Source organism: Pelecanus crispus, chromosome 10, assembly GCF_030463565.1.
Source record: "Pelecanus crispus isolate bPelCri1 chromosome 10, bPelCri1.pri, whole genome shotgun sequence".
NCBI lineage: Eukaryota > Metazoa > Chordata > Aves > Pelecaniformes > Pelecanidae > Pelecanus > Pelecanus crispus.
This window is the reverse complement of record NC_134652.1, coordinates 38,580,514-38,604,781: the sequence shown is the minus strand read 5'-3', so window position 1 is coordinate 38,604,781 and position 24,268 is coordinate 38,580,514. Positions and strand designations below refer to the sequence as shown.

The window sequence follows — 24,268 nt, the reverse complement described above, 5'->3', positions numbered from 1 at the left end:
GGGTTTTGGGGAGAACCCCAGGCCAAAGGGAGAAGGGGCAGAGCGGGGGGGGGGAGCTCCAGGTCCCGGCGGGGCCTCCTCGCCTTTGTTCGGGCAGGGCTGGAGCCGAGCGGCTGCGGGGCGGGGAGGGAGGGAGGGAGGGAGGGCTGGGAGGCCGGAGCTTGCTGCCCGAAAAGCTTTTTTTTTTTTTTTTAAAAAAAAAAAAATCTTCAAGAAAAGGACCATGTAAACGCAAGCGGGGAAGTTTTTCAATTTTTTTTTATTTTTAAGAAGAATGCGGCGAGGGAAAGATGAAGAAAAAATTTAAAAAAATGGAGAAAAATAATTAAAAAGAAAAACCAAACCCAAGCAACACCCCCTAACTCCCACCCCTTCACGCAGACCCTACCCCCGGCCCGCCCCACGCCGCGCACGGGGGCCGCACCGCCCCCCCCCGGAGGCGGCAGCGGCGGGAGCGGCCCCGGCCCCGGCGGCGGCGGCGGCGGCGGCGGCGGCGGCGGGGGGAGGCGGGCACCGTGCGCCGCCCGCCCCGCAGCCCGCCCGCCCCGCAGCCCGCCGCGCCGCGCCGCCGGCCCCAAATGGATTATCTGCGGCTGGTGCTCTCCTGCCTCGTCCCCCTGCACGGCTGCCTGGCCGCCGGCAGCGCCCCAGGTACGGCCCCTGCCCCGGGGGGGCGGTTTTGGGGGGTCCCCCCCCCTCCCCGCGCGGGGGTGGGTGCACAGACAGGTGGCTTGCGCCCTGGAGGGTTGAGGAGAGGGGGGAAGGAAGGGGGTGCCGCCGGCTTTGTGGGGGGGGGGGGTGGGGGTTGCTTTCGGGCAGAAAAATGAGAGATGGAGGCTGGGTGAGAAATAGTTGGCGTGCTCGGCGTGCGAGGGGCGCGTCAGCCCCGGTTTATTCTGCCGCGTTTGACGCGCCCGGTTAAAACCACAAAGCCGGGCTGCGTCGGGAGTGCAAAGCAGTTGTTGGGCTCCCGGAGCTCTGGTGGGTCTCGCCAAAGGCTCCCTCAAAAACCCCCCGACTTGGCTTGGCCGCCGACATCCCGCGGCGTGAACCCTTGCCCTCCGTCTTGTCTCCGCAGAGCTCCTCCTGGCCGGCAAACTCAGCGAATATGGTGTGACCGTCCCCTTCAGCGCCGATTGCCGGGGCCGATTCCTCTCGCACGTGGTGTCCGGCGAGGCGGTGGCGGGGATCGGCGAAGCCGCTTGTCCCCTGGCCCCGTCCCGCCGCCGCGTCCCCCGCAGCCCCTCGGGTGAGTCCCCCCGGCGCCGCAGGGCCGGCGGCCGCTTGCTCTACTTCAACGTCACCGTTTTCGGGACGGAGCTGCACCTCCGCTTGAGGCCCAACCGGCGGCTTGTGCCGCTGGGCGCCGTGGCCGAATGGCAGGAGGATTTTGAGGTGCTTTTCCGGGAACCCCTCCAGCAGCGGTGCCTTTTCACCGGCGACATCTCCGGCATGCCCGGCGCCGCCGTGGCCATCAGCAACTGCGACGGACTGGTAAGGCTCGAGGCCAGCGGGGCGGTTCGTGTGCGCTGCCCGTGTTTTGGTGCGGTTTGCTCTTACGAGGTGGACAGCAGTGGCCTGCATCCTGATTGTTTTTTTTTTTTTTGGTGATGCGTTAGGTGGCTGCGCCATACATTGCCCTTTACCGCCTACGGGTTCTCTTTCCCCACATGGCTTGGGGTGTAAAAGCAGGGCAGGGTACTCCACGTGCGAGCATTCCATCTTTCACTATATGTGCGGCTAGATTTATTTAAAAGGGTTGAAAAAGTCGCCCGTCCCATGCCTGAGCTGCCTCCTGCCCAGAGGCTGACCACGTCAGACCCCGTTACGCCCACGGGCTCTGCCCCGCCGCCGGGACGGGTCCCCGCGCTGCAGCTGATGCTTCATCCTCACTCACCCGTATTTTACCTTGCGACTGCTTCAGGAACTTTTTCTCTGCATTTCCCACCTCCTAAATGAGGCTGAGCTCGCTCGTGCATCTCCTGAAATCGCTGCTAGCGTGATTTCAGCATCTTGCTCCTGCTAAGCGTCTTTTTGGGGGAGGACCTCTTTTTTTTTTTTTCCCCCGTAATAGCTGACGTGCTCGGAGCCTTTTGGCTTTTTGAGCACAGGGTGAGCACAGTTCAGCATCAGTAACTTACTGTCACAGCGCTTGAATTACTTAAACGTCTCCCTTAGCCCCGGCGTCTCGTCTGCCCGTGGGTTTCCTACCTTTGATACACTTGAGGAATTTTTTTGTTTTCATAACTCTGGCCCATTGCCCTTCAAATTTCCTTTAAGCCCATTTAATTCTTGTTTTAGGTGCCAGCGTTTGCTGCTTTCTCCTCGTACCACTTCGGTTACTCCTGGGTTGGAATAAAGATCCTATTTTACTTCCCCCCCCCCCCCCCCCCCCCCCCCATATTTCTTTTTTTGGTTGTTTTATTCTGGGAGTTCCTTAGCCAATTTTGGCTGCTAGCACAAACAATTTGGCATTCCTTTCTTTTTTTATAGCGCCTGGTGTTACTATACAACCAGGAATGATAGAGCAGCGCAGCTAGAAATAGATATTTCGCCTACATATAGTAGGTTTGGTTTTTTTTTTTTTTACCAACAATTTTAGCACATAATCCACGCCTTTTGAAGCATCTTTTTTGGAATGGGATGAAACTCTGAATTTGCAGAAATTTCTCCACGACATGGATCGCGCTGGGGCTGGCGAATTTGGGCAGGCTTGAAAGCTTTAAAGGTATTTCCTATAGCTCCGGCAAGCAAGCGGTAGCGCTGCGTCTGGAATGAAAACCTATTTTTTAAGTATGCAGGTTGTGTCGCGGATATAATTCCCGCTGGCATCGCGAGCGAAGGGATGCTGGAAGCTGTCGGCAGCCGAGTCCGTGTCCTGCCGCGGCTGGGAAGCGGCGAGGACGGTGTTAGGGAGTTTTTCTTCCCTGGAGCTCGCTCTACTGTTAGCATCCACCTCCAGTAGGCTTTAGTTTAACAACTTTTCCAGGTTTTTCTCGGCTTTAGCCCAAAGTTCTCCCATCTCAGCCCCTTGTGCGCCTTCTCAGGTCGTCGTCGTTATTTTTGCCCTTGTTCCACCCATCCCTTGGCCGCAGGTAGTAGCAGTGAGGCCGGTGTAGGATGGGAGCTTGTACCGCAGGATGCTTTTGCGGGTGGATTTATGCGGCCGTGCCCGCCTTGCCATCCGTGGTACCCCCAAGCCCACTCTCTTAAGCTCATGTAAAGGAAGAAGCGGCTCTTCCCCCAGGATCAGCAGCTCGGGGCACTTGCTTCATCCCTCTTCACCTTCATTACCCCCCGATGCAGCCAGCTCTGCGGGGGCTTTGCCGCGGCTCTGCGGGCTGGGATTAGCCCAGCCGCGTTGTGCGGATGCACGGGACTTCGGTGGCTGGCAAACGCCGAGGGCTTCAGCAGGGCGGTTTTGGCGTGCCCCCATTTCCGAAGCTATCCTGGGACACAGCGTTAGTGTCGTGGTTGCTGATGCTTTGTCTTGCAGATGTTTTATTTCTCCGTGTAGAGCTCCAGCAGCACTAGGGAAAGGAAAAAAAAAAGAACAAACTATTTTTTTAATTTTTTTTTTCTTCCTGCTATGTGTTTATTGCTCCACGGCCAACAAATAAATGCCCTGGCCTCAAGCAGCAATTTCCCATCATCTGGCGAAACACATGTGGCAATTGCAGGCTGGAGGAAGGGGTCAGGAGGACAGAGCCCAAGGAGGGGCTCTGCTCTTCCCCCGGTAAAAAAGATTTTGTGATACTGCCAGCGAAGTAGTTGGTTTCTCTCTTTCATGGGTTTTTCTGGCTGGTATAGATTGCTGTACGGTCCTCTGGCTTAAGTTCGTCTGACAGCTTATATCATAGAACCATCAAATCGTTTAGGTTGGAAAAGACCTTTCAGATCATCCAGTCCAACCATTAACCTCACACTACCAAGTCCACACTAAACCAATTAAGGGGAGAGTAGCAATTTCATGTTTCCTGGCTTGGTGGCGGGATTATTTTTAATGAAAGTAAAAACTAGGAATCCTTAAGGTTGGAAAGGACCTCTAAGATCATCAGTCCAACCATCAACCCAACACCACCATGCCCACTAACCCATGTCCCAAAGTGCCACGTCTGCCCATTTTTTGAACCCCTCCAGGGATGGTGACTCCACCACCTCTCTGGGCAGCCTGTTCCAATGCTTGACTACCCTTTCTGTGAAGAAATTTTTCCTAATATCCAATGTAAACCTCCCCTGGCACAGCTTGAGCCCATTTCCTCTCAAGTAACGCTTGTTACTTGGGAGAAGAGATCTGCTGAGGGTCTGTCCCCTTTGGAGTTGTGAGACCAAGAGGACCCCCGAAAAGAGCTTGATGTAGCAAATGGAGCAAGAACCAGAACTGAAACGCGGCGATAGGTGTGGATGGGTTGGGAGGCTGGTATTTATGACCACGCTGTACCTCCAGCACGAGGCGGCGGAGAAGCAGCAGAGCATCTGGGAGCGATGTAGACGACGGGGACGACGTTAACATCGTGCTAGATAGGGACTAACTTAACATGGGACGCGCTGGCTGGAGGTAGCTTTTGCCGCTCTGCGATGTGCACGTACCCTGGAATCGCTGTGGACTTTGTCTGGAAGTTATCCACGAGCTTCAGAAGGGGATTGCAGCTTTTGCATCCCAGCATAGCGTGCGTGGGAGGCGCAGGACAGCGCTTGGCTGCGCATTTCTGGTCAGACGAAGCGTTCTGGGATGCTGCGGATGAAGGCTGTGTACACAAAGAGATTACGCTGTGTATAAACGAAGACTGAGATTATAAATAACGAGGGAAGAACCCCTCAGCTCTTGAAGAAGAGAGTACACATGAAGTCTTTCCTAAATCCATATTTAGCCGTGGAAGTGAGCTGATATTTTTCACAGATGCCAAACCCACGGCACCTTCCACGGCTGTTACTTGCTGCAGGCATCCGTGCGTGAAAATCTGGCGGTTTTTTTTTTTTTTTTTTTTTTTTTGCAAGGGTGTCTCGTACGAGGGTGGGAAGATGCTGTCGTCCATAACATAATTTCAAAGCTGATCCAAGCCACCAAATTCCTAAGTGGTAAAGTAGCGTTAGGCAGAAATCTCCCCCGGCAGTCACGTCTCGCTGCAGTGAAGGCATCCCATCTTTCCACGCCGGCTGTAGCAGCGTATGGTCAACCTTGCTTCTTCATGCTTTACCAGTTGCAGAGATGGGTGAAGAATGATCGTCTGGAGGCACCGTATTCACTTTTCACGGCTGACTTTTCCCCGCTGCTCCCCGGGGTTATTTGCACCATACGCTGATGTGCTGCAAACTGTAGAGCCAGCGTTTTCCATCCCTGTCGCCCTGACCTGCTTCGGAGTGGCAGCAGATAAGCAGAGCACAAAAGCCCTCAGGAACAGTAATTAATAGGGAACGAAGGGAGAACCAGTCCCTGTAATGACACCCCTGTGCAAAAAGTATGGATTTGTCTTCCAGGATTTTCCCTGCAGCTCTTGAACTGTAGGGTTCATTTCGGGAAGACAAAAGGTGCTGGTTTAAATGCATGGAGGGTGAGATGTCTCAAGATGTTGCTCTCTGGGAATGGAGCAAACGTGTCTGAAGGTGATATTTTACTCCCCAGCTTCACCGGTGGAAAGCTCTCTCCGCGTCCTGCTTAGCATCTTGCCCAAGTTTGCAATACTAGCCCACATGCCCAGTAAAAAACATGGAATGAAAGTCTCAGCGGTGAATTATCTCGCTTCATTCTGTGTTCTCCCGTGATGCCGATGAGCTTGCAGACGGAGAGGTACCAAAATAGTGATGGAGCAGCTCTGGGCCATGCCCTGGTGCCCTGCGCACCGTGCTGCTGCCGGCTGGGGTCCAGGTCCGCGCAGGGGTGATGCATGCTCCTACGGATCCCCCCCGATGCCCTCGCCGGGCATTCTCTGGAGGAAGGAGGAGCGGTGGCTAGGGACGGTGCCTGCGTTCACACAGCCCGGCTTTCTGGGACTTTTTGTCCAAATTAAGTGTGAATCGCGTAGGAAAAATACATACTATGCACGCAGCTGGATTTCCCCCTCCTCGGCGCTGTTTGCTTCTCTGGCTGAGCGGAGCGGCTTTATTAATTTTTCCACATTTCAGCTGTGTTGAAGTGTCAGAATTTCCTGAACTCCTGTGGGAGTTGGAGCTTTTTACCCAGCGGTGATGGAGGAGTCGCTTAACCTGGGGTGCTGGGGGGGGGGGGGGGCCCTTAGCGAGGCTGGCGTTGGGCCAGTTCCTCTCTCCCGTAGCCTGCGGAGAGGCAGGAGAGCTGGAAAAGAGACTTTACCCTCTGCGAGCTGGCAGAAGTGAGCTTGGTGTTTTCCTTAAATGAAAAAAAAAAAAAAGTATATTTTCCCTCTTTCCAGTGGAATTGTCTTCAAAGGGCTATTTTCTAGTTTGGGAATTACCTTCACCGAGAGCTGCAGACAGCATCTCGCGTTAGAAATATCAGTAATGACAGTCCCACCTTGCTGGATTTCATTTGATTTGGTATTATTAAAGCAAATAAAATACGGGGGTGAGAAGCACATGGCAAATTGATCGTTGAGGATGGGATCATCTCTTGGCCAGAGCCCAAGGAGAGCTTACTGGGGCTTTTTGGGTGGCATCTGGCCCCTCTTGATGCCTCCCTACAGTTATAACCTTCTCAAAATGCTGAAATACAACCCGAGCTGCTCCTTTTTAAGACCAAGCAGGTTCATGCATGCTTCTTGCAATGGTGTTTTTGGGTTGTGGTGTTTTGTTTTTTTTTTTTATTTTTGCAAACGCCAAGGTGACTGCTGCGGTTTCTGTTTCATTTATTAGGCTGCTCTGATCAGATGTGTGCACAAGTCCTCGCGGTATCCACTTTGCCTCTGGGTCGTGGCTGGAGTCAGCAGCGTGTTGCATCCTGCCTTTGGGAGGAAGCACGGGCGAGAAAGTCTGGGCTGCTTTGTTTCTTGAGCCGTATATAATTAATCACGAGCTGTAGAGCAGCGCAAACCCAAGTGGGCTGTGGCTCGGGACCAAGCTCTTTCATATTTTAATCCAGCCTTGCCCTGGCGCAGCGGCGCGGCTTTCCTCCGGTCGCCTGACTCAGCAAGTCCCAGCTTTTGCCGTAAACGGGCTTTTGGGGCTGGAACGCCCCGTGGCAGGGCGGCGAGGGGGTAGCAGTGTCCCAGCAGAGCTCCTCCTGGTGCAGGGGTTGCTTCTTCTGGCACCGGGCTAAAACAGGATGCTGGCAAGGGTACCGCGCCAGGCGCTTTCGGGTAGCAGGAGTGCCGCTCCAGCCTAAATTTGTAGCAATGTGCAAGCTGGAAGCACATTAGTCGGTGGGAAAGCATCAGCGTAATTCATGCGTATAAAATCCAAGCATGTTTGTGATGCCTGTGTCAGATGCCCAGCGCTCTGCCCTTTGTAGCATCTCGTTGTTGTGTTAAGAGACGGATGCCCACCTTCTCCTACCATATAAGAGCAACGGCTTGGACCTGCCCCATTATTATGGGCTTGCCCCACTGTCACTGGACCTGATGGGTTGACGGATCCCTGCCTCATCACGACCACCTTGCCCTGTGCTCCAGAGTCTTGGTTGGACCTGGTTGTGATCTTCATCTCCTTGGCTGGGGGTGGTGGGGTGGGTCCTGCCCTGGTGACCTGAATATCTTCTATGGGAAGGACCTGAGATACACGTGTCAGGCAAGCTGATCCTCGTGCAACTGCCCGTACTTAGATTCCTTCGGAAGGAGGTAAAATGGAACCAGCCAAAAACCTGCTTTCCAGAGGAGTTAAGCAGCTAATAAAACCCAAGTGGAGCAGGAAATTTGATGAAGTTTAACAGAGCCAGGTTGGCTGATGCCACGATGAATGCAACGGTACGTGAATGCGAAGGGGATCCAATGACCCAGGTGGGCTTGGAAGAGCCCCAGCTGTGTCTGGCTGTTTACAGAGCCCAGATCACATCTTCGTACTGCTCTGTGCAAAATATATCTATTTAATTTTTATTTGATTTGATTTGATGAAAACAGTTCCAATACCCCAGCCCTGATGAGGACTCCAGTAGGTGCATGCTGTCGAAGGCTTTGCCATAAGAACAGATCCATATGTTCTGCCTGTGCTTTCCAGGCAGCTATTCAGCAGCAGGCAGCAGCGGGCAGTGCCGGAGGAAGGAGCGCACGCGTGCATGATGGAGGGAGCTGTGAAAAATGCTGGGCTGGGGGCAGGGGGAGCTGCCTGTGGGATGGAAGCCAAATCCTGGCGATCCTTTTGCTTGCCCGAGGTCTGAGCTGGCCGGTGCTGCAGGGCAGGAGTGCTTGGGCTGGTGTCAGCGGGGATTTGGTGGGAGCTTGGTGTTAATTAGGAGCAGGTTGGTAGCCAGGACAACATTTCCAGCGATGTTTGCCCTCTCATTCATCTTCCCTTTCTTTGGGAGGTGGAGCCATAATGCTTTCCAGCTTCTCCTCCGAAGGGATTCCCCTGCGTTAATTCCCAAGCACTGCACGGGGTAAAGATGATGGTTTCTTTTTCTTTCCTTCTCGCTGTGACTGCAGTTAGTAGCATCAGTGAAATGGCTGATTTCCTCCCCAGCACCGTGGGGATGAGGATGAGGATGAGGACGGGGAGGGTGCCGGGAGGCGAGGTAGTGTGGGAGCCCGTGCAGCCTGTATCCCCTGATGTGCAGGGTTAGGCAGAAAAACTTGTTGCTGATGAGAGTGAACGGAGTTTCCTAGCCATATAAAGACATAACTTGAATCGCGGCCACTTTTTTTTTTTTTGTTGGTTGGTTGGTTGGTTTTCCCCCCCCTTTTTTATTTTTTTTCCATCTACAGGAGGAATTAAGGGTCATTGTACATGAACATGGTAATGGGATCCATCCCAGCATCGTGGAGTAGCAACAAGACACCCGGTTTATTTGGGATACTTTTCCCCTTGCATTCATGCATGGTCTGCATCAATCTTTATTGAGTATATCGAGCGTGTATGTACACGTATATAAAAACACACTTTGGGTTTTTTTTCCCCCCTTTTCTTTATTTCTTTGTGGAGTCCAGGCTGGCCTGATTCGGACAGACAGCAACGAGTTCTTCATCGAGCCCCTGGAGAGGGGGCAGCAGGAGACGGAGGAGCACGGGAGGGCCCACGTGGTGTATCGCCGGTCAGCCATCCGGCAGGACGGTGCTGAGCCCCGCCAGGACCTCCACCCTGAAGGTAGGGGCTGCTGGAATCTAGTCTTTCCCAGCAACTGATAGTAACTATTTATCGTGGGGGAGAGGATTTCTCCTTCCACTTGCCCTCTGGTTCGTACATCTCACCCTATGGCTTTAGGCTGGCTTTAATTGCCAGTTGGGTCATCAGTGAGAAGAAAGGAAAGAAAACACTGGGCTTTTGCTGGGAACTTTGAAATTCTTCCGCATTTGGTTAAAATTGGATGGGTTCTATAGGAGGTATTTCCTAGAATTTCCTAGATGGGTGTGATCAGGCCCATGGATGATCACGTTGGCCTTGGGATGGGAAGAGGTCGGGACCCGTGAGCCAAGGGTTCAGGAGGAGCTGGACTTGGTCCCACTTGGCTGCCGACTGCGGCTTGGAGACGTAGGTGCTGCAGTCTTGTTTTAATTGCCTATACGTTGTGAAATGTGGTGTTGATTTGACTTTTTAACAGGTGATAGAAGCCCTTCCTTTTCCCCGCGTTCGAAATTCATTTCGCTTTTCTTGTGCCTTGTCCTTTTTTTTTCTTCTTTGCCTGTCCTTTTTTTTCTTCTTCTTTGCCTTGAAGGAGAAAACGTGGCTTTTTTTTTTTAACAGCATCATTTAGCCCTACACTGCACATAAATCGCCTGCTGACTTCCCCTCTCACCCGCACAAAGCCGAGCGCACCCAGAAGTGTTTACAAGCGTGGGGTCAATGTCGTGCAAAAGCACTCTATAAACCTATTTGTATTTACGCAGAGGCATTAGCCTTCCCCGGTGTTTATTCACCTCTTGTGGCACCGTAATCAGCTCCCTGATCTTTTTTTAAAAAAGTTTAAAAGTGCTCGTTGCTTTTGTAGCATCGCTGGTGGAATTGCAGTTGAGAGCTTTGAAGGCACAGCTGGATGATGGGGTGAAGGAGGTGATGAGGGGTGAAGGAGGCGATGAAGGGTGAAGGAGGCGATGAAGGTTGGACTGGATGATCTTAAAGGTCTTTTCCAACCTAAGCGATTCTATGATTCTATAAGGGTGAAGGATGCGATGAAGGATGGAGGATGCTCTGTCTGCAGCTATCTGCTCTCAAGGAGCAGCCCCCAGCTTTGCACGCATCCTCCCCAGCTACCCACCACCTCCCCAGGGGTGCCACCACCACTCAATGGAGAGCGCAGGACCATGATCGCGTAGACATGTCTTTTAGTGCTGGTGCTCCCCATTCAGAGCCATTTCCCCACCGTAGAGCAAGCTGCATCAGCGACCTGGTTGGACTTAAATATCCTATTTATTGTTCCTGCTTAATTTACTTTTTTTTTTTTTTTTTTGAGTGCCACTGTGGTGTCACGTCACCTCAATGGCTGCTTCTTTTTCTGCCCCCTATGCCTTGCTCAGTGCCCGGTGTGCAGGTGGGCGACCTCCCCAACTCCCTGGAGCTGATGGCGGAGCGGCTGGGGGACGCGGAGCGCAAGAGGCGCCATGCCAGGAAGGACGACTACAACATCGAGGTCTTGCTGGCGGTGGACGACTCGGTCGTACGCTTCCATGGGAAGGAGCACGTCCAGAACTACGTCCTCACCCTCATGAATATAGTAAGGCTTGGCTTTGGGGGGCCGTTGGCTTCCACCCCTCCCTTGGTTTACTGCTCTTCCGATGCTGCAAATCTGTTATCCTGGAAAAAAAAGGGGTTGGGGTGGGGAAAAGTGCTGCAGGAAGGGCTGTTCCTCCACTGGAACAGCCAGCTCTGGCATTTAATAGCTGTGGCAACTGGAGTGATGGAAAGCAGAGCCCTTTTATGTTTGTCTCCGTCACGTTCTCCTGGCCAACCAGTGTTGGTTGACGCCACTGTCTGTCACCCGAGTCCCAGAGCATTTTCTGTTTCTCCTGGCCAAGACCATCTCCTCCTCGTGGCTGAAATCTCAGCAAATGCTAGGAAAGAGAATGGATGTTGATTATTTAGTTTGAAATAATAATATTTTTTTACTTCCATTAAAAAATAATCCAGCCACCAAGCCAGGAACCATGAAATTCTTACTCTCCCCTTAATTGGTTTAGTGTGGACTTGGTAGTGTTAGGTTAATGGTTGGACTGGATGATCTGAAAGGTCTTTTCCAACCTAAATGATTCTATGATTCTGTGATTTATTTTTGTAATTACGATGTTTATTCTTTATTTTGAATAATATTTCTTGCTGGGGGGGGGAAGATTTTTATAGATTTTTCAGAAGTTTTTTTACGTTCCTTGGAAAACCTGTGCACCCTGAGTATTAGCCAGATGTGTTTGAAAAGGAGCTTATAGCAGCTTTACAGCAGCCCCGCTTCTGCACCTCTCCTCACCCGGTGGCGCAGGGCAGCTTGTGCCCATTCCCTACACTGCTTTTCTTTCCTAAAAAGGAAAGATAAAGATAAAAGATAAAAATGCGCATGTTCCCCAAGTCCTGAGAGATGTGGAAGGATCAATATTTCTTCAGCTCGTCATCTTGTGGGAGGTTTGCCCCTCCCTGGCACCTGAACATCTGCAAATAGTGTCTGTGTTCAAAGATCTCTTCCGTGCGCTCTCCCATTTTTGTTTTGGTTTCCATGCTTTATCCTCGCCTCTACTTATTTATTTTTATTTAAGTACTCTCTTTCGTGGTGATGGAAAGCGTTCAAAAAGCACAGCCGGCTCAGAAATAACCGAGCTATAAAGATGCTTTTGCTTTTTGGTTGCTTGCTGGTTTGTTTGGGTGTTATTTCTGCCCTGGCAGGCAGGCTCAGAGCCACATTGCCAGTAACGAAGGGGAAATGATCAATGTGAGGGGTAGGGATTTGCAGGATTAGAGGCGAACTGTAACATGGCCAGTCCCAAATAGAGAAGATACTGGTTTTAAAAAGCAAACGCCTTCGTTGCAATGTTTTATTCTCCGGCGCGTTATCCTGATGCTCATGGTAGGATGCTCTCAGCGTCGCTTAAATTCACTCTCTGAAAGTTTCTCCCCTTTGGGTTTAATAAATCCTTCTGCAAGGGGGAAGCCGCAGGGTTCCCCGTTCTGACCCCGGGCTCTTCCCACGTTACGGGGGTCGGAGATGATGTCATTTTTCCTTTCCGATCCCGGGGGGGATGGACAGTTTGAAGGGCCGGGGATTGTCAGCTCTAATCAAAAGGTTGGTTTTCAGGCGCATTTCATGGTTTATACCCCGCGGGCAGGACTTTTCAGGGAGTGAATGCAGGGGATGCTGGGCTGGGAGAAGGGAGGACCGCTGTCTATTCAAATAAAGGCGGTGCTGGAGACTTTAATGAATTAAATAAAAGGGGAGGGGGGGAAGCAGCGTCAATAAAAGGGGGGAGAAAACCCAGGATAATGCATGCAACAAATACTTCCCCCAAGTATTATTTCCTTCTATACATTATTCCCCCACCCCCTTCCCCTTCTTTCTTTCTGGTTTTCAGTGCGTTTTCTTTCCAGCATTGCCATGACCTCCATCCGCCTCCTCTTCCCTTGGCGCCGCCTCGTTTCCTTACCGGCTCAGATTGCCTTAAAATACCCGATTCAGCAGAAAAAAAAAAAAAAAAAAATGCTTTCTGGCCTGGATGGCAGAGGGGAGAGAGAGGAGGGTGGCGGGGAGGAGCGTGCTGGGACCACACAGCTGAACACTAATCCCATTAGTTGGAGGCAAGGGGAAGGAGGAGAGGCTTGGCCAGCCCTCTAACGAGGAAAGCACTTAATGAGCTGGGCTGGAGTATGCTGGGGAGATGCTGCATGGGAGCCAGCTGGGAAAGCCTTCAGGAGTTCTCCTGTCAAGATATATCCCAAGGAAAGGGGGCAGTGAGCTTGGAAGGTCATCATAAACTTCCCTGGCCTTTTGGGGGGGCTCTGAGCTTTGCAGAGAGGTCCGCTGGGTGCCGAGGGGGTGGTGGGACACATACTTCTTCCCAGTGCTGCGCGGCTCGGCTTAACATGGCAAAGCTGTAGGTAGGGTCCTGGGGCTCTACCCGAGACACAAACCCTTTTAGTAGGAGCTCTGTGTTGGCTGAAGGTCAGTGATAAACGATTTGTCATGGAGACCTTTCTTTTTTTTAAAAAAAAAACAAAAAAAACCCCCCTTATTTCATTGCCAGAAATGTGGATGCCAGGCTTTTCATCAAACGGCGCTGTGTGCACCCCGGGATGCTGGTGTGAGGATGACTGCTCCTTTTGTGCACCTAAGAGCTTCCCCGCAGGCTGCCATCCCCGCTAGCTCCCAGCCTGCGTTCCCAGCCTGCCGTTTCCTTCTTGGCTCGGAGGCTACACAGGGATTTCGGGTCAGGTTGAAGTGAGTGGGAAACGCACCCTTTGCTAGCGCTCGCTGTGTGTGCTGCAGAAGGCGCGTCGGAGCATCTCTCATGACTCCGAGCCGAGCGTCGCTGTGTCCACCCTAGCAAAACCTGGCCCCCTCCCTGACGCTGGGCTCTTGGGATGAATATTTGGTGATGTGGTGGCTGGGGGAAGCCGTTCCCCTGCCTGTCTTGCTGCCGGTGGCAGGGATTGGGATGTGATCAAAGCAAAATTAGCATCCCCCGGGCACGGCGACTGCTGTGTGCGAGGGCTGAAGGGTGGGAGAAGGGCTGGGAACCAGGAGGAGATCCAGCACCCCGCAAAGGGAAGAGGAGAGGAAACTTTTTGCGTCCTGCTTTGCTTTTCAGCCTCTTGGCATTCAGCTGGGCTCCTTGGTTTTCTCCTCTGGACTTCCCACTGCTCGCCCCTGATGCTCTCAAGGCTGGGGCTGGCCCCACTATGGGCTCTGTTAAGCCTGGCCCTGCTGTCAGCTGGTTTGCTGGGGTTCTTGTAGGATAGTGCCTGTGATTTGGTTAAGGGTGCAAAGGTACTTGGCGTTTTCCCGTTGTTGTGGGTTACTAGGGAAACCCCGTGAGTCAGAGCCCTCTCCAGGCTGGGACTTGCCCGGCTCCCCTCCGGCACATCAGCCAAATCATCATTCCCAAGGGCTGAGGGACAGAGAGTGCTGCTGAGACCCCACGGAGGGAGAGGGTTGGGGGGGGGGGGGGGGGGGGGGGAAGTCAAACCTCCAGCTTTATTTTTAACCTGGGATTGTCTGAAAAGCCATGCCAGAGCTTGAGAGACTGATTTGCTGAGTGTGCCGTTTCAGGAGGGAGGCTGGTCTAAAATAAAGGGCAAATTATAGTCCTTCTGGTGTGGGGGTTTGTTTTGGGAAGGTTCATGAACCATCTCCTTGCTAACTGATAATAGCAAAAAACACCTCTGTTGTCTCTTAGGCGTGCGCGTGCTTTTTCCCACCCCTGTGTAGGCTCACGTGTTTGTTGCTATGTTTTTGGGACAACATAGCCTGTTGCGTAGAGAGCTGTGATTAAAATCTAGAGCCTTGCTCTGTGGAGCAAACCTCCCCTTTCCTCCATTCCTCTGGATTGAAAATGTGGGTAACGTGGGTCAGCCCTTGCAGAGGGTGGTGTGCATCCCTGAAGGGGATGCAAGTGCACATAGCAAAGCCCGATAACGTGGTCAGAAGGAGTTTTCCTCTGTTCCTACCCCCTCACCCCCAGCAAACGGGCTTGGGGTGAATCAACCAGCATGAAAATTGAGCGAGGGAATAAGAGAAAGGAGTTTAAAGATGACTTGGCTGTTCTGAGTAAGCGATCTGGGGTTTTGAAATGTCAGCTATTCTGCTGGTTTGGCAAATTCTTCTCCTGTCTCTCTCTTTTGTTTTCCTTCCCCGAAGAACGGCAAGGTCTAGATGTTGCCAGTGCGGTTTGCCGTCGAGATCTTGTGTCTGGGGCTGCAGACTCGGGGCTGGCCAGACTTGCAGGGATTTAGGTAGGCAGCTTTGCTTGCTCCCAGCACCGGCGAGGGTCTGGAGGGGGGCCCATGCACTTTGCAAATTCACTGAGCATTTCGGAGAAGAGGCACAGGGTTTTCATGTTCCTTTCATTCTTTGTAAAGCTTAGCGTCGTCCCCTTGGCATTGCGGGGCTGGGGGCTTTGGAGTTGCCTGCGGGGGGTCCCGCGGGCTGGTTGTTCTTTCTGGTTTGTCCTTAACACACAGCTAGCCTAAAGGGCTGGTCTTTTTTTCAGAGAAAAAAAATCCTGTTTTAAATGAAATAGGAGAGCATTTCTTGCCAGGTAACAGAGTTATACAGGCTGGACATCTAACCATGTGGGCGAGAGGGATAAGAAGATCTTTATCCCATCTGTCTTTGGAGAGGCAGGTCCCTTTTACCAGAGCCCTTTGCTGAGCAGGTATTTTCTGGAGGGATTTTCTTTGAAGATGTTGACTCGCTTAATGGCATCCGCAGAGGGCAGGGGGAGTTGTGCCAAGCCTGCAAACTGCTCTCCGGGTCCATTTCCATCCCGTCTGCCAGCTTGAACCAGCTCCAAGGCGGGCTGATGGGCAGCAAGCGCCAAGCCCTTCTGATTTTTTTTTTTTTTTAACCCTCCTCAATCAATTATTTATATCTGGTTATTAAGGGAAGTCCGTAGCCTTGGGCAGTCTGGTTCCACATCTGCTTTCTGAATTAACCGTAAAGGTCCGAGCTGGTATCTGTTAGGTGCAGATCCCTGCCTAAACGCTGCCCTCCCCTAGAGAAAACAGGGGCTGGGGTTTAGGGTTAACCCTTTGGCTCAGAGACTGGAGGGGCACCTAGTCCCTGCTAGGTGGAGGAGAGTGGGATTTAGCACTGCTTTAAAAGGAAGATTTAGGGGATTAAATCCCATCTTGGAGTAAGACGGCTTCTTGCATCTTAGTCCCTTAATGAGCTGTTTCTAAGCTGCTCGTGGTCCTGCTGCTGTCCGTAGCCGCTTCTCTAGCAAGGCCGAGGAGGGCTGCGCCGCGTTGGGAGGGTGTCGATGAGTTCAGCTGTCAGTGCCTGTGAAACGTTTTGCTGTTCCCAAATTTAGGGTATTTTCGCTCTCCCAGGGTAGCTAACGTTGGCTGGGGGTGCACGGTTTGGGGCAGGGAGCTGGTCTCAGACCTGGGGAGTGTTTGCAGGCACCACTGGTAGGAAGAGACATTGCCGAGAGGAGGGCTGCGGGGTCGGTCAGCCGGCACGGAGCAAAGCTCCTGCCCCGACAGCTCCTCTGCTCGTTCTCCTTCCTCCCCTGGACATGACCCTCCTCTTCTCCCGCTCGCTGGGGCTGCCGCACAGCAGGCTGTCACGGAGCATCCTTTCTTGCTGCCGAGAATCCTGCCAAGATATTCTGCGCAGCCAGGAAGGGAGAGGTCTCCGCAGCTCCCTTGGATGCTCCGAGTCATGGCAAGGTCGGGCAGTGGCTTGGCTGGGAGCTCCGGCTGGCGGAGAGGTCGCTAAGGCGGGAACACTGTTCATCCTGATGGATCGAGGGCTCCTCGGGAGCAGGGAGCAAGCAGCAGCGTGCCGGTGGATGATGCTGAGGTGCTGACTGAAGTGGGGGCTTAATGGGGCTCCAGCTCCCGACAAGTGCTGGTGGTGAAGGAAAATGTGTGAAGATTTTGGCAAGTGAAGGAGATGAGCATGTTTTCCCCCTTGTTCCCCTGAACTGTCCCCCAGGTCTAGCTCTCTGGTGCTTCAGGGCCATAGCGTATTTTTCATTTCTCCCTCTCTCCCCCTATTTCTTGCCCTTTTATATTACCTCTCATATGACACGCATTAAGGCTGGAATATTTCTCTAAAGGGTCAAACTCTTGATGTGGGACTTCGCAGATCCGCTAACGTTTTTTCCAGGATGCCGAAGCCTCCTACGTCCCAAACCATGGGGCTGAGCGTGACCCCCCCCCGGGGGTGTTGCAGCTCCTTGGTGGGATGGATGCTTCGTGCTTTGGTGGGACTGTAGGTAGGAGTAAAGTTTGCAAGCGGGAGCCCAGCTGCAGCGCCGCACGACCTTCCTCCCATCTGCGCACATCCGAAAAAAAAGAGAAAGCATTGGAAGAAATCCATCGCGTTCTCATTATATTCTTACAAAATGCCTTTGAAAGGTACTGGTGCGGCGTGAAGGAGCATCCCAGCCATGATAAGCAGGGGTGAGCTGAGGATGGGTTGTGCAACTTTATCTTTCCAGGCTGATGAACCAGTGACCCCACGGGGCTCACAGCCTCTGCATCCAAAGGGATGCGTTAATGGGGATGGACTGGCGATTTATTTATTGATTTTTTTTTTTTTTTTTTAAAAATCAATTTTGCTACATTCAAGGCGTGGCAGGCTCAGGACCTGCATCGCTTCTCTGCAAAGCTTGGCGCCGCTCCACAGGAGTATTAGTTGTCATGGGGAAAAGTTAATGCTGGGTTTTTGCATTTAAAAATGGCCCAAGTGGTTATTTCGAACAGAAGCATGGCCTGTAAATCGGGGTGGCTTGTAAAGCGCTTGTGCAGTCTGGAAAATGGCAGACTTGGATGCAGGCAGCAGTAAAGGGACAGTTGTCACCCAACCCTCGAGATCAAATGTAAGCCTAAAAAAAAAAGAGAAAAGAGGAATGGCCGGGGGAAAAAAGAGAAAAGCTCCATAAATCTGGCTTCATAATATTCATCTGGTCTGGAAAGCTATGATAGAACCGAGTTAAATTATTTCTCTCTTGGACAAAGTTGAAAAAGTAATTTAATTTAAACATTGATTCTAGTCGATATGAAAAATGCTTTTAATTTGACTTCCTCAACTTCAGCACTGAACCCCCATTTGTGGCAGCGTTCATTTTGGAGACATTTGGGGAATAAGAAAAGTCCCGTTCTCTAAAAATTTTTTTTTTTTGTCTGAGCCGTATTTTCACACGTGCTGTGCAGATGGGTGAAGGCTGGCACAGGATCTCCTGCGCTTGCGTGGGTTTATGGCTGCCCACTCGGGGCCTCTCTCAGTGGACGGCGGTCGCCACACTCAGCTCGCAGGGACCTTTCTCGTCTGGATGTCTTCTTCTCTTGGTAGCACTTAGGAGTAGAATTTGTTTATTCACCCTAGAAACGCAGAAGGAAAAGGTTATAGCTCATTATTTCCTTTGCAAAGTCATTTTTAATAGCCGACGTTGATAGATATCTTATTGACTCACAAGCCGGGCCTCTTCTTTTCATTGTAAGGTCTTCTCCTGGGGTTTCTGAAGTGGTAGGTCAACTTTGACTCACTGGTATAACTGAGTAATGCCCTTGCTTTGATACGATCACTCGCCTCTCCCCAAAAGGCCATTTTTTCTTTCCACCAAATGCAAGGATGCTGGAGTCCGAAGCGTTTCCTTCCATCTGAGGAATTTGTACTCCGAAGGGGGTAATGGCTCATTGCGAGATGCTCGGCAGTGGAGGCAGCCTCGGTGGGAAACACAGCCCTCCTCTGCTCTCTTGATGGGAAGGGTGATGTCATTGACCATCCCAGCCACCTATCCTGGGGAAATTTGGCTTATTCCAGCTTGGCCTTTTGACTTTATGGTTTTTACACAGGGGAAAACAAAAAAAAAAACCCAAAAAGCTGGGGGTGGGAGGAGGGATATGAGATCTTTGCACCTGGTCTTGTGCGGTCTTGTAAAGCGGGGGTAGGGTGCTGAACGTGGGAGTGTGGAGGGGCTTGAGAGCTGGGATGATCTGAACTTCTTCTCTGTTGTATTTCCCTCCCTTCTTCAGGTGGATGAAATTTATCACGACGAGTCCCTGGGCGTTCACATCAACATCGTGCTGGTCAGGATGATCATGGTGGGATACCGCCAGGTAAATACAGCACTCGGGTGTGGTGAGGAGGAGATGATATTCAGGCTGGCCCCTGTTTTTCCGCCACTTTCCCTGCTCAAGCCCTGCCCTGTGAGGGAAGGAGGGTTGCTGAAATGCAATATAGGCGCAGCAGGCAGCTGCTGCTTCTCCCAAGGCTGGCAAGCGTGCAGTTACGCCATGGCTTAGTGTCTCATCACCATAATATTTAGCACTTAGGTAAGCCCCGGCTTGGAAAAATGTGGCTGTTCAGGTCAGCCGTTGAAGCCCAAGTGACAACTGTGCTGAGCAGGGATGAATTTGAACCCTCATCTGGCTGGTTTCTGGAGCCTGAAGGTCTGGAGAGCCCCACAGCCCCAGGGCAAAGCAGGGGTCCCCGGGGAGATGGTGGGTGGCTGCGATCAGCCTTTATCTGCTTGCTCTGGGGCGTGGGAGAACCCATGATAGGCTTCCTCAGAAGCTCTAGGGTGGCAGTAGGTGGTGGGACAAAGGTGGCTTCCAAAATTAGCAGGCGCTGGATGTTAGTGAGGAGAAGCCAAGGCCAGGATCTCCTGTATCCCAGCCTTGACTCAGCAGCCCTGGAAGGCTTTGCTGGCTCCCCTGCAGCTCTCAGGTGGCTTGGGCATGGACAGAAAAAGCATGGGAAGGTTTCATGTGGTTTCTCAGGTTGCATTTATTTTTTTTAAGGCTCATTTGAGCGCGGCAGCCGAAAGATTTTTCTTTAAAACAATGTGATTTGCTATACTTTTTGTGGCAAGCCCCTATTCCACATAAAGCCTTCTAGCAAGGGTGTTCATGACTCAACACGGTGATGTCTGTGTGTGTGGTCCACAAATAAGCCCCATTAGGTCTTGGGGAAAAAAACCTGCTTGTTACAGAAATCTGCTTGGCTGGCAGAAACCCAGTGCCTCCTAGAGACCCAGGGATGAGCAGATGTTTGAATCCAGGCGAGATCTCAGCTCACCACTGTTCAGATGTGAGGCTTCCTGAGCGAGTCCTCCTGCGGCTTCTTGTCTCCCACCTTGCGCTTTGTAGGATAAAACCTCTGTGGTTTCCATTTAAGGGCCAGGGGAAGGGAAGTATTTCTTACCTTTCTTCCTACCGTTGCAGCTCAGCAGGTACCTACCTGAGAGCATCATTTAGTTTATAGAGCATCATTTAGTTTATAGAGCATTGTTTTGCAAAATGCTAATCTTGAACAAAAAAAAAGATGAACGGCAAGGTGACTGCTACAAAACAGTCCTGGACACCTCCACCTATTTCCTATTGGGATTTCGGTCTCTGGGGGTCAAGTTTTACAGGGGAGCATTGCTCTGCTCGTTGCTGAGCATCAGCATTTTGTGACATCTTGACAAGGAGCCTGTGCAGGAGCTGGGAATCCGAATCCTCTTTGCTTCCCACCTGCTCTCCTCTTTTATCTACTGCTGCCCTGAGCACTTACAGAATCATAGAATTGTTTAGGTTGGAAAAGACCTTTCAGGTCATCCAGTCCAACCATTAACCTAACATTACCAAGTCCACCACTAAACCAATTACGGGTAGAGTAGCAACCCCACGCCTCCTGGCTTGGTGGCTGGATCATTTATAATGAAAGTAAAAACTAGGAATCAAGAAGGTTGGAAGGGACCTCTAAGATCATCAGTCCAACCATCAACCCAAAACCCCCATGCCCACTAAACCATGTCACCAAAGTGCCACGTCTGCCCGTCTTTTGAACACTTCCAGGGATGGTGACTCCACCACCTCTCTGGGCAGCCTGGTCCAATGCTTGACTAATTGAGAAAGAAGAAAGAAAGAATTTTTTCCTCATATCCAATCTAAACCTCCCCTGGCGCAGCTTGAGCCCATTTCCTCTTGTCCTGTCGCTTACTACTTGGGAGAAGAGCCCAACACCCACCTCACTACACCCTCCTTTCAGGCAGTTGTAGAGAGCGATCAGGTCTCCCCTCAGCCTCCTGTTCTCCAGGCTGAACAACCCCAGTTCCCTCAGCCGCTCCCCACCAGCCCTGTGCTCCAGACCCTTCCCCAGCTCCGTTGCCCTTCTCTGGACACGCTCCAGCACCTCAGTGTCCTTCTTGTAGTGAGGGGCCCAAAACTGCGCACAGTATTCCAGGTGTGGCCTCACCAGCGCCAAGTACAGGGGGACGATCACTGCCCTGCTCCTGCTGGCCACACTATCCCTGATACTTGTGTGACTGAAGAGGGTCATATACCCTCCTGTACCAGACCACATCCATTTATGGGAATGATTTGCAGATAGAAAGCAGGATGTTGTTGCTTCTAACGACGGAGAAGCCCTGCTTAGTAGCCTTTCTGACCCCAAAACTCTTGGCAGGCTCCTTCTCCCCCACTAACTTACCCATCTTTTTATTTCTTTTTCTTTTTTTTTATTCTTTACCCAGTCAGTCAGCCTGATAGAGCGAGGGAACCCGTCTCGGAGCTTGGAGCAGGTCTGCCGCTGGGCTCACTCACAGCAGCGCTCTGACCCGGAGCACGCCGAGTACCACGACCATGCTGTATTCCTCACCAGGCAAGATTTTGGTCCCGCAGGTATGCAAGGTACTGTATTTATCTCGATCAGGTATGTGCAGTTTGCTGGGGGAAAGCCAGCGAGGAGAGAGGATTTCTTGCAAACACAGTCTGTTTCTTGGCCAGCAAGGTCCAGAAAAAGGTTATAAAAATTGGTATTTTTTTAATGTGAAGTAGAAGAAAGACAGAATTAATCCAGAGCATCAACCCGAATGGATAAAAAAATAATCTTTATTCATTCTGCCCTTACTTTGGTTTCATGCACCAATCTTTCCCTTGTCCCAAAGTGCCCTAAACAGTTTAAAAATAACATAAAAAGGATGGAATACTATAGGGAGCTTCACAGGGCTAGTCAGTCCTTTCTGTCCTCTGGAGGACCTTTAAAAACTGATTTTACATGGGTTGGTTTCTTGGCCCTCTTAAGACTGCACATGGGAGCATTGAGTGATCCCTGGGCCGAAGAGGAGGTCGGAAGGAGCGATGGCAATAGTCCTCTCACCCTTTTGGTGCAGAGGCTGTGCTGACATCATCTGAGAAGTTAGAGACCTAGGCAAAAAAATAAAAAAAAAATTGCAGGAAAAGGTTCTGGCATTTCACGGCTCCGTTAGAAACATGGGCGCTTTGGTGGCATCGTAAGAAGTGACTTCTCCCAGCTCTTCTGAGCCCGCTGCCTCCAAATGCCCGCCACCTCCTTCCCACACTGGTGGCAAGGTCTGAATTTCCCATCAAGAGGCTCCCTTTGATGCTGTGAACGTGCTGGTAATGTCACACTGATTTGTAGTATGAGTCCTTCCGGTGCACATGGGAGGAAGGAGAGATGGAGAAGGAGTCCTGTCCTTGCCTTGATTACCTTCCTGAAAAGGTTCTCCCTGCAGCAGGGGATGAACAACAGGAGACATCCAGCTGGGAGCCCTCTTGAATGTGCTGTTGGCCACCAAGAGCAGAGCTTGGGTTGTGCCAGCAGCCTCTCTGCTGAGCTGGTGACCTGCCTTGGGCACTCCGTCCGGAGTCATGTGGCAGTGTGGGTGAAATACCAGGTTTTGTTTCATTTTTCTAGACCCTTCCTGGCAAAGTGACTGTGTCCAAAGGCATTGGTGAGAGGACCTTTTTTGGCATGTTGGCAGAAGGGGGAGACTGGCTGGACTCCCCTTGGTGGGAAGGAGTCGTGAGATTGATGGAGAAGCCCTGCTCTAGGGTTGCTTGTTCCAGCTCCTTCCCCTTTTCCCTGTGGATCTGTTTCCCTGCTTTTCACACATCTCCGGGATGGACATTTGCTGTCTGCAGAAGTCCCCATGGCTGCCGTGTCCTTGCCTGGCTGTGTTGCATGGCACAAGGTACGGGTGCTCCCCACCCATTGGGAGCTGCCCTCTTGTTGGGCTGCTGGAATAGTAACACTTTGCTTACTCTTGCCTCTTTTCCTCAAAACGATGTCCTTGTAGCTCCATATCATCCCTTTTCAGCTCAAGGCTATATGCAACAAAGGACCAGACCGTGGCACCTCCAGTACTTGCTCATGGTGTATGTTCACTGGTGGTATCTAAGCGGCTTGCTGAGGTGATGGCAAATACCTGGTGGCTTCTTTAGCCACTGCTCTAGGGTGTATGTGCCAGCTGGGAAGCATCTGTCCTGCTCATATGTACCCCAAAGCTGAGCTGAAGGCAGAGGTGGTCCTGCCCCAAAGACCCTACAGCTTAAATGAACAAGCTGGGAGAAAGGAAGCCTTTGAGGATGAAGTCCTCCAAGTCACAGGGACCTGGGAATGGAGCCTAAATGTCAAGCCCGTGCTTAGCTTGATGCCTCCTCACTCCTTACAGTTGTGTGCCCAATTAGCAATGGAGACGGGGCTGAATCTGACTGATTAACCTGCGCGGTCCTCTTAGCCCAGGGTATTTCCATGCCGGCAAGCCAACCATGCTCCATCACCACATCCCCGCCAGACACGGCTCGTACCTCCCCTTGTGTCGTGTCACCTCCCCTTGGCTGATAAACCAGACCAGTGTCTGGTCTGGCGCAGCACTGGTTAAGCTGGATGCAAGTCCTTGCAAAGCGTTGTGGTCTTGCGGCGTAGCTCATCTCTGCTGCAGGTCCAAGCCGAGCCTTTAGGAGGTTTACAAAAACTTCACGGTGCTGGCAACAGCCCTGCTCGTGGCATCTCTTGATGGGGATGGGAGCAGCCATGGCCAACGCGGAGAAGTTTTGGAAGACTGGTGCGATTGTTGCTTTGGGAATTGAGGGAAGCTGGAAGGTGTGAAGGGGAAGGTGTGAAGGAGGGCCAGCTGAGCTGTGTTGCCCTCGCATGGGGGTTGCAAATAAACCCCTGCTCTTCAAAGAGAAATAAATGCCTCTTGGCGGTGGACAGATGGGTTGTAAATTATTAATTGCTGCTGCTGAAGCCCTGTCTAAACCAGAAGAGTGTGCCATGTCTCTCTGCAGCGGGCGGGCACGGAGGGCTTTCTGGCCCAGGCTGAAGGATGCTTTTGCTTAGATTTAATTTGTTGGCCTTGTAATCACCCATGGTTGGCCTTTGAGCAGGCTAGTGGTTCATGTAGAAGGTCAGAGAGGCTGAAAGCAGGTAGGAAATGTCCATAAAGAAGAATAAAGTGCATTTGGAGGAAGCAAGAGACTGGCTGGTGTCTTGCTGGTCTGGTGAGGACATGCCACTTCTCCTGCGTGTGTGTCTGGTAAGCGTTTGCAGGCTAATCTAGTCTTTACCAAGTAAGTATTTTCCAGGTAGTTACTTCTCACCATCGTTCTCCCATGGAGACCCTTTATACTTCTTCCACTTCTCACTGGGGTCTTAATTATGAGAGACCAGTGCCTGCCTTCCTGAGCATCCACCTTTTTATATTCCTTCGTCCCATCTCCCGTCCAGTCATCCAGAGCCTCTTTGGTTGGGAGTGTGTCCCATTTTCATCCTAGA

The 24,268-nt window shown here is 51.7% G+C and overlaps 1 protein-coding gene across 1 annotated transcript in view; it reads left to right on the top strand.

Moving 5' to 3' along the window:
• The first annotated feature begins 578 nt into the window (after positions 1-578).
• Positions 579-24,268, top strand: part of ADAMTS14 (ADAM metallopeptidase with thrombospondin type 1 motif 14) — a 40,338-nt gene continuing 16,648 nt past the window's right edge. The window contains exons 1-6 of the mRNA XM_075717552.1: positions 579-651; positions 1,079-1,494; positions 9,051-9,207; positions 10,575-10,771; positions 18,739-18,822; positions 21,222-21,378. Of these exons, the coding sequence (XP_075573667.1) occupies positions 579-651; positions 1,079-1,494; positions 9,051-9,207; positions 10,575-10,771; positions 18,739-18,822; positions 21,222-21,378 (1,084 nt within the window). The remainder of the gene's footprint in view (positions 652-1,078; positions 1,495-9,050; positions 9,208-10,574; positions 10,772-18,738; positions 18,823-21,221; positions 21,379-24,268) is intronic.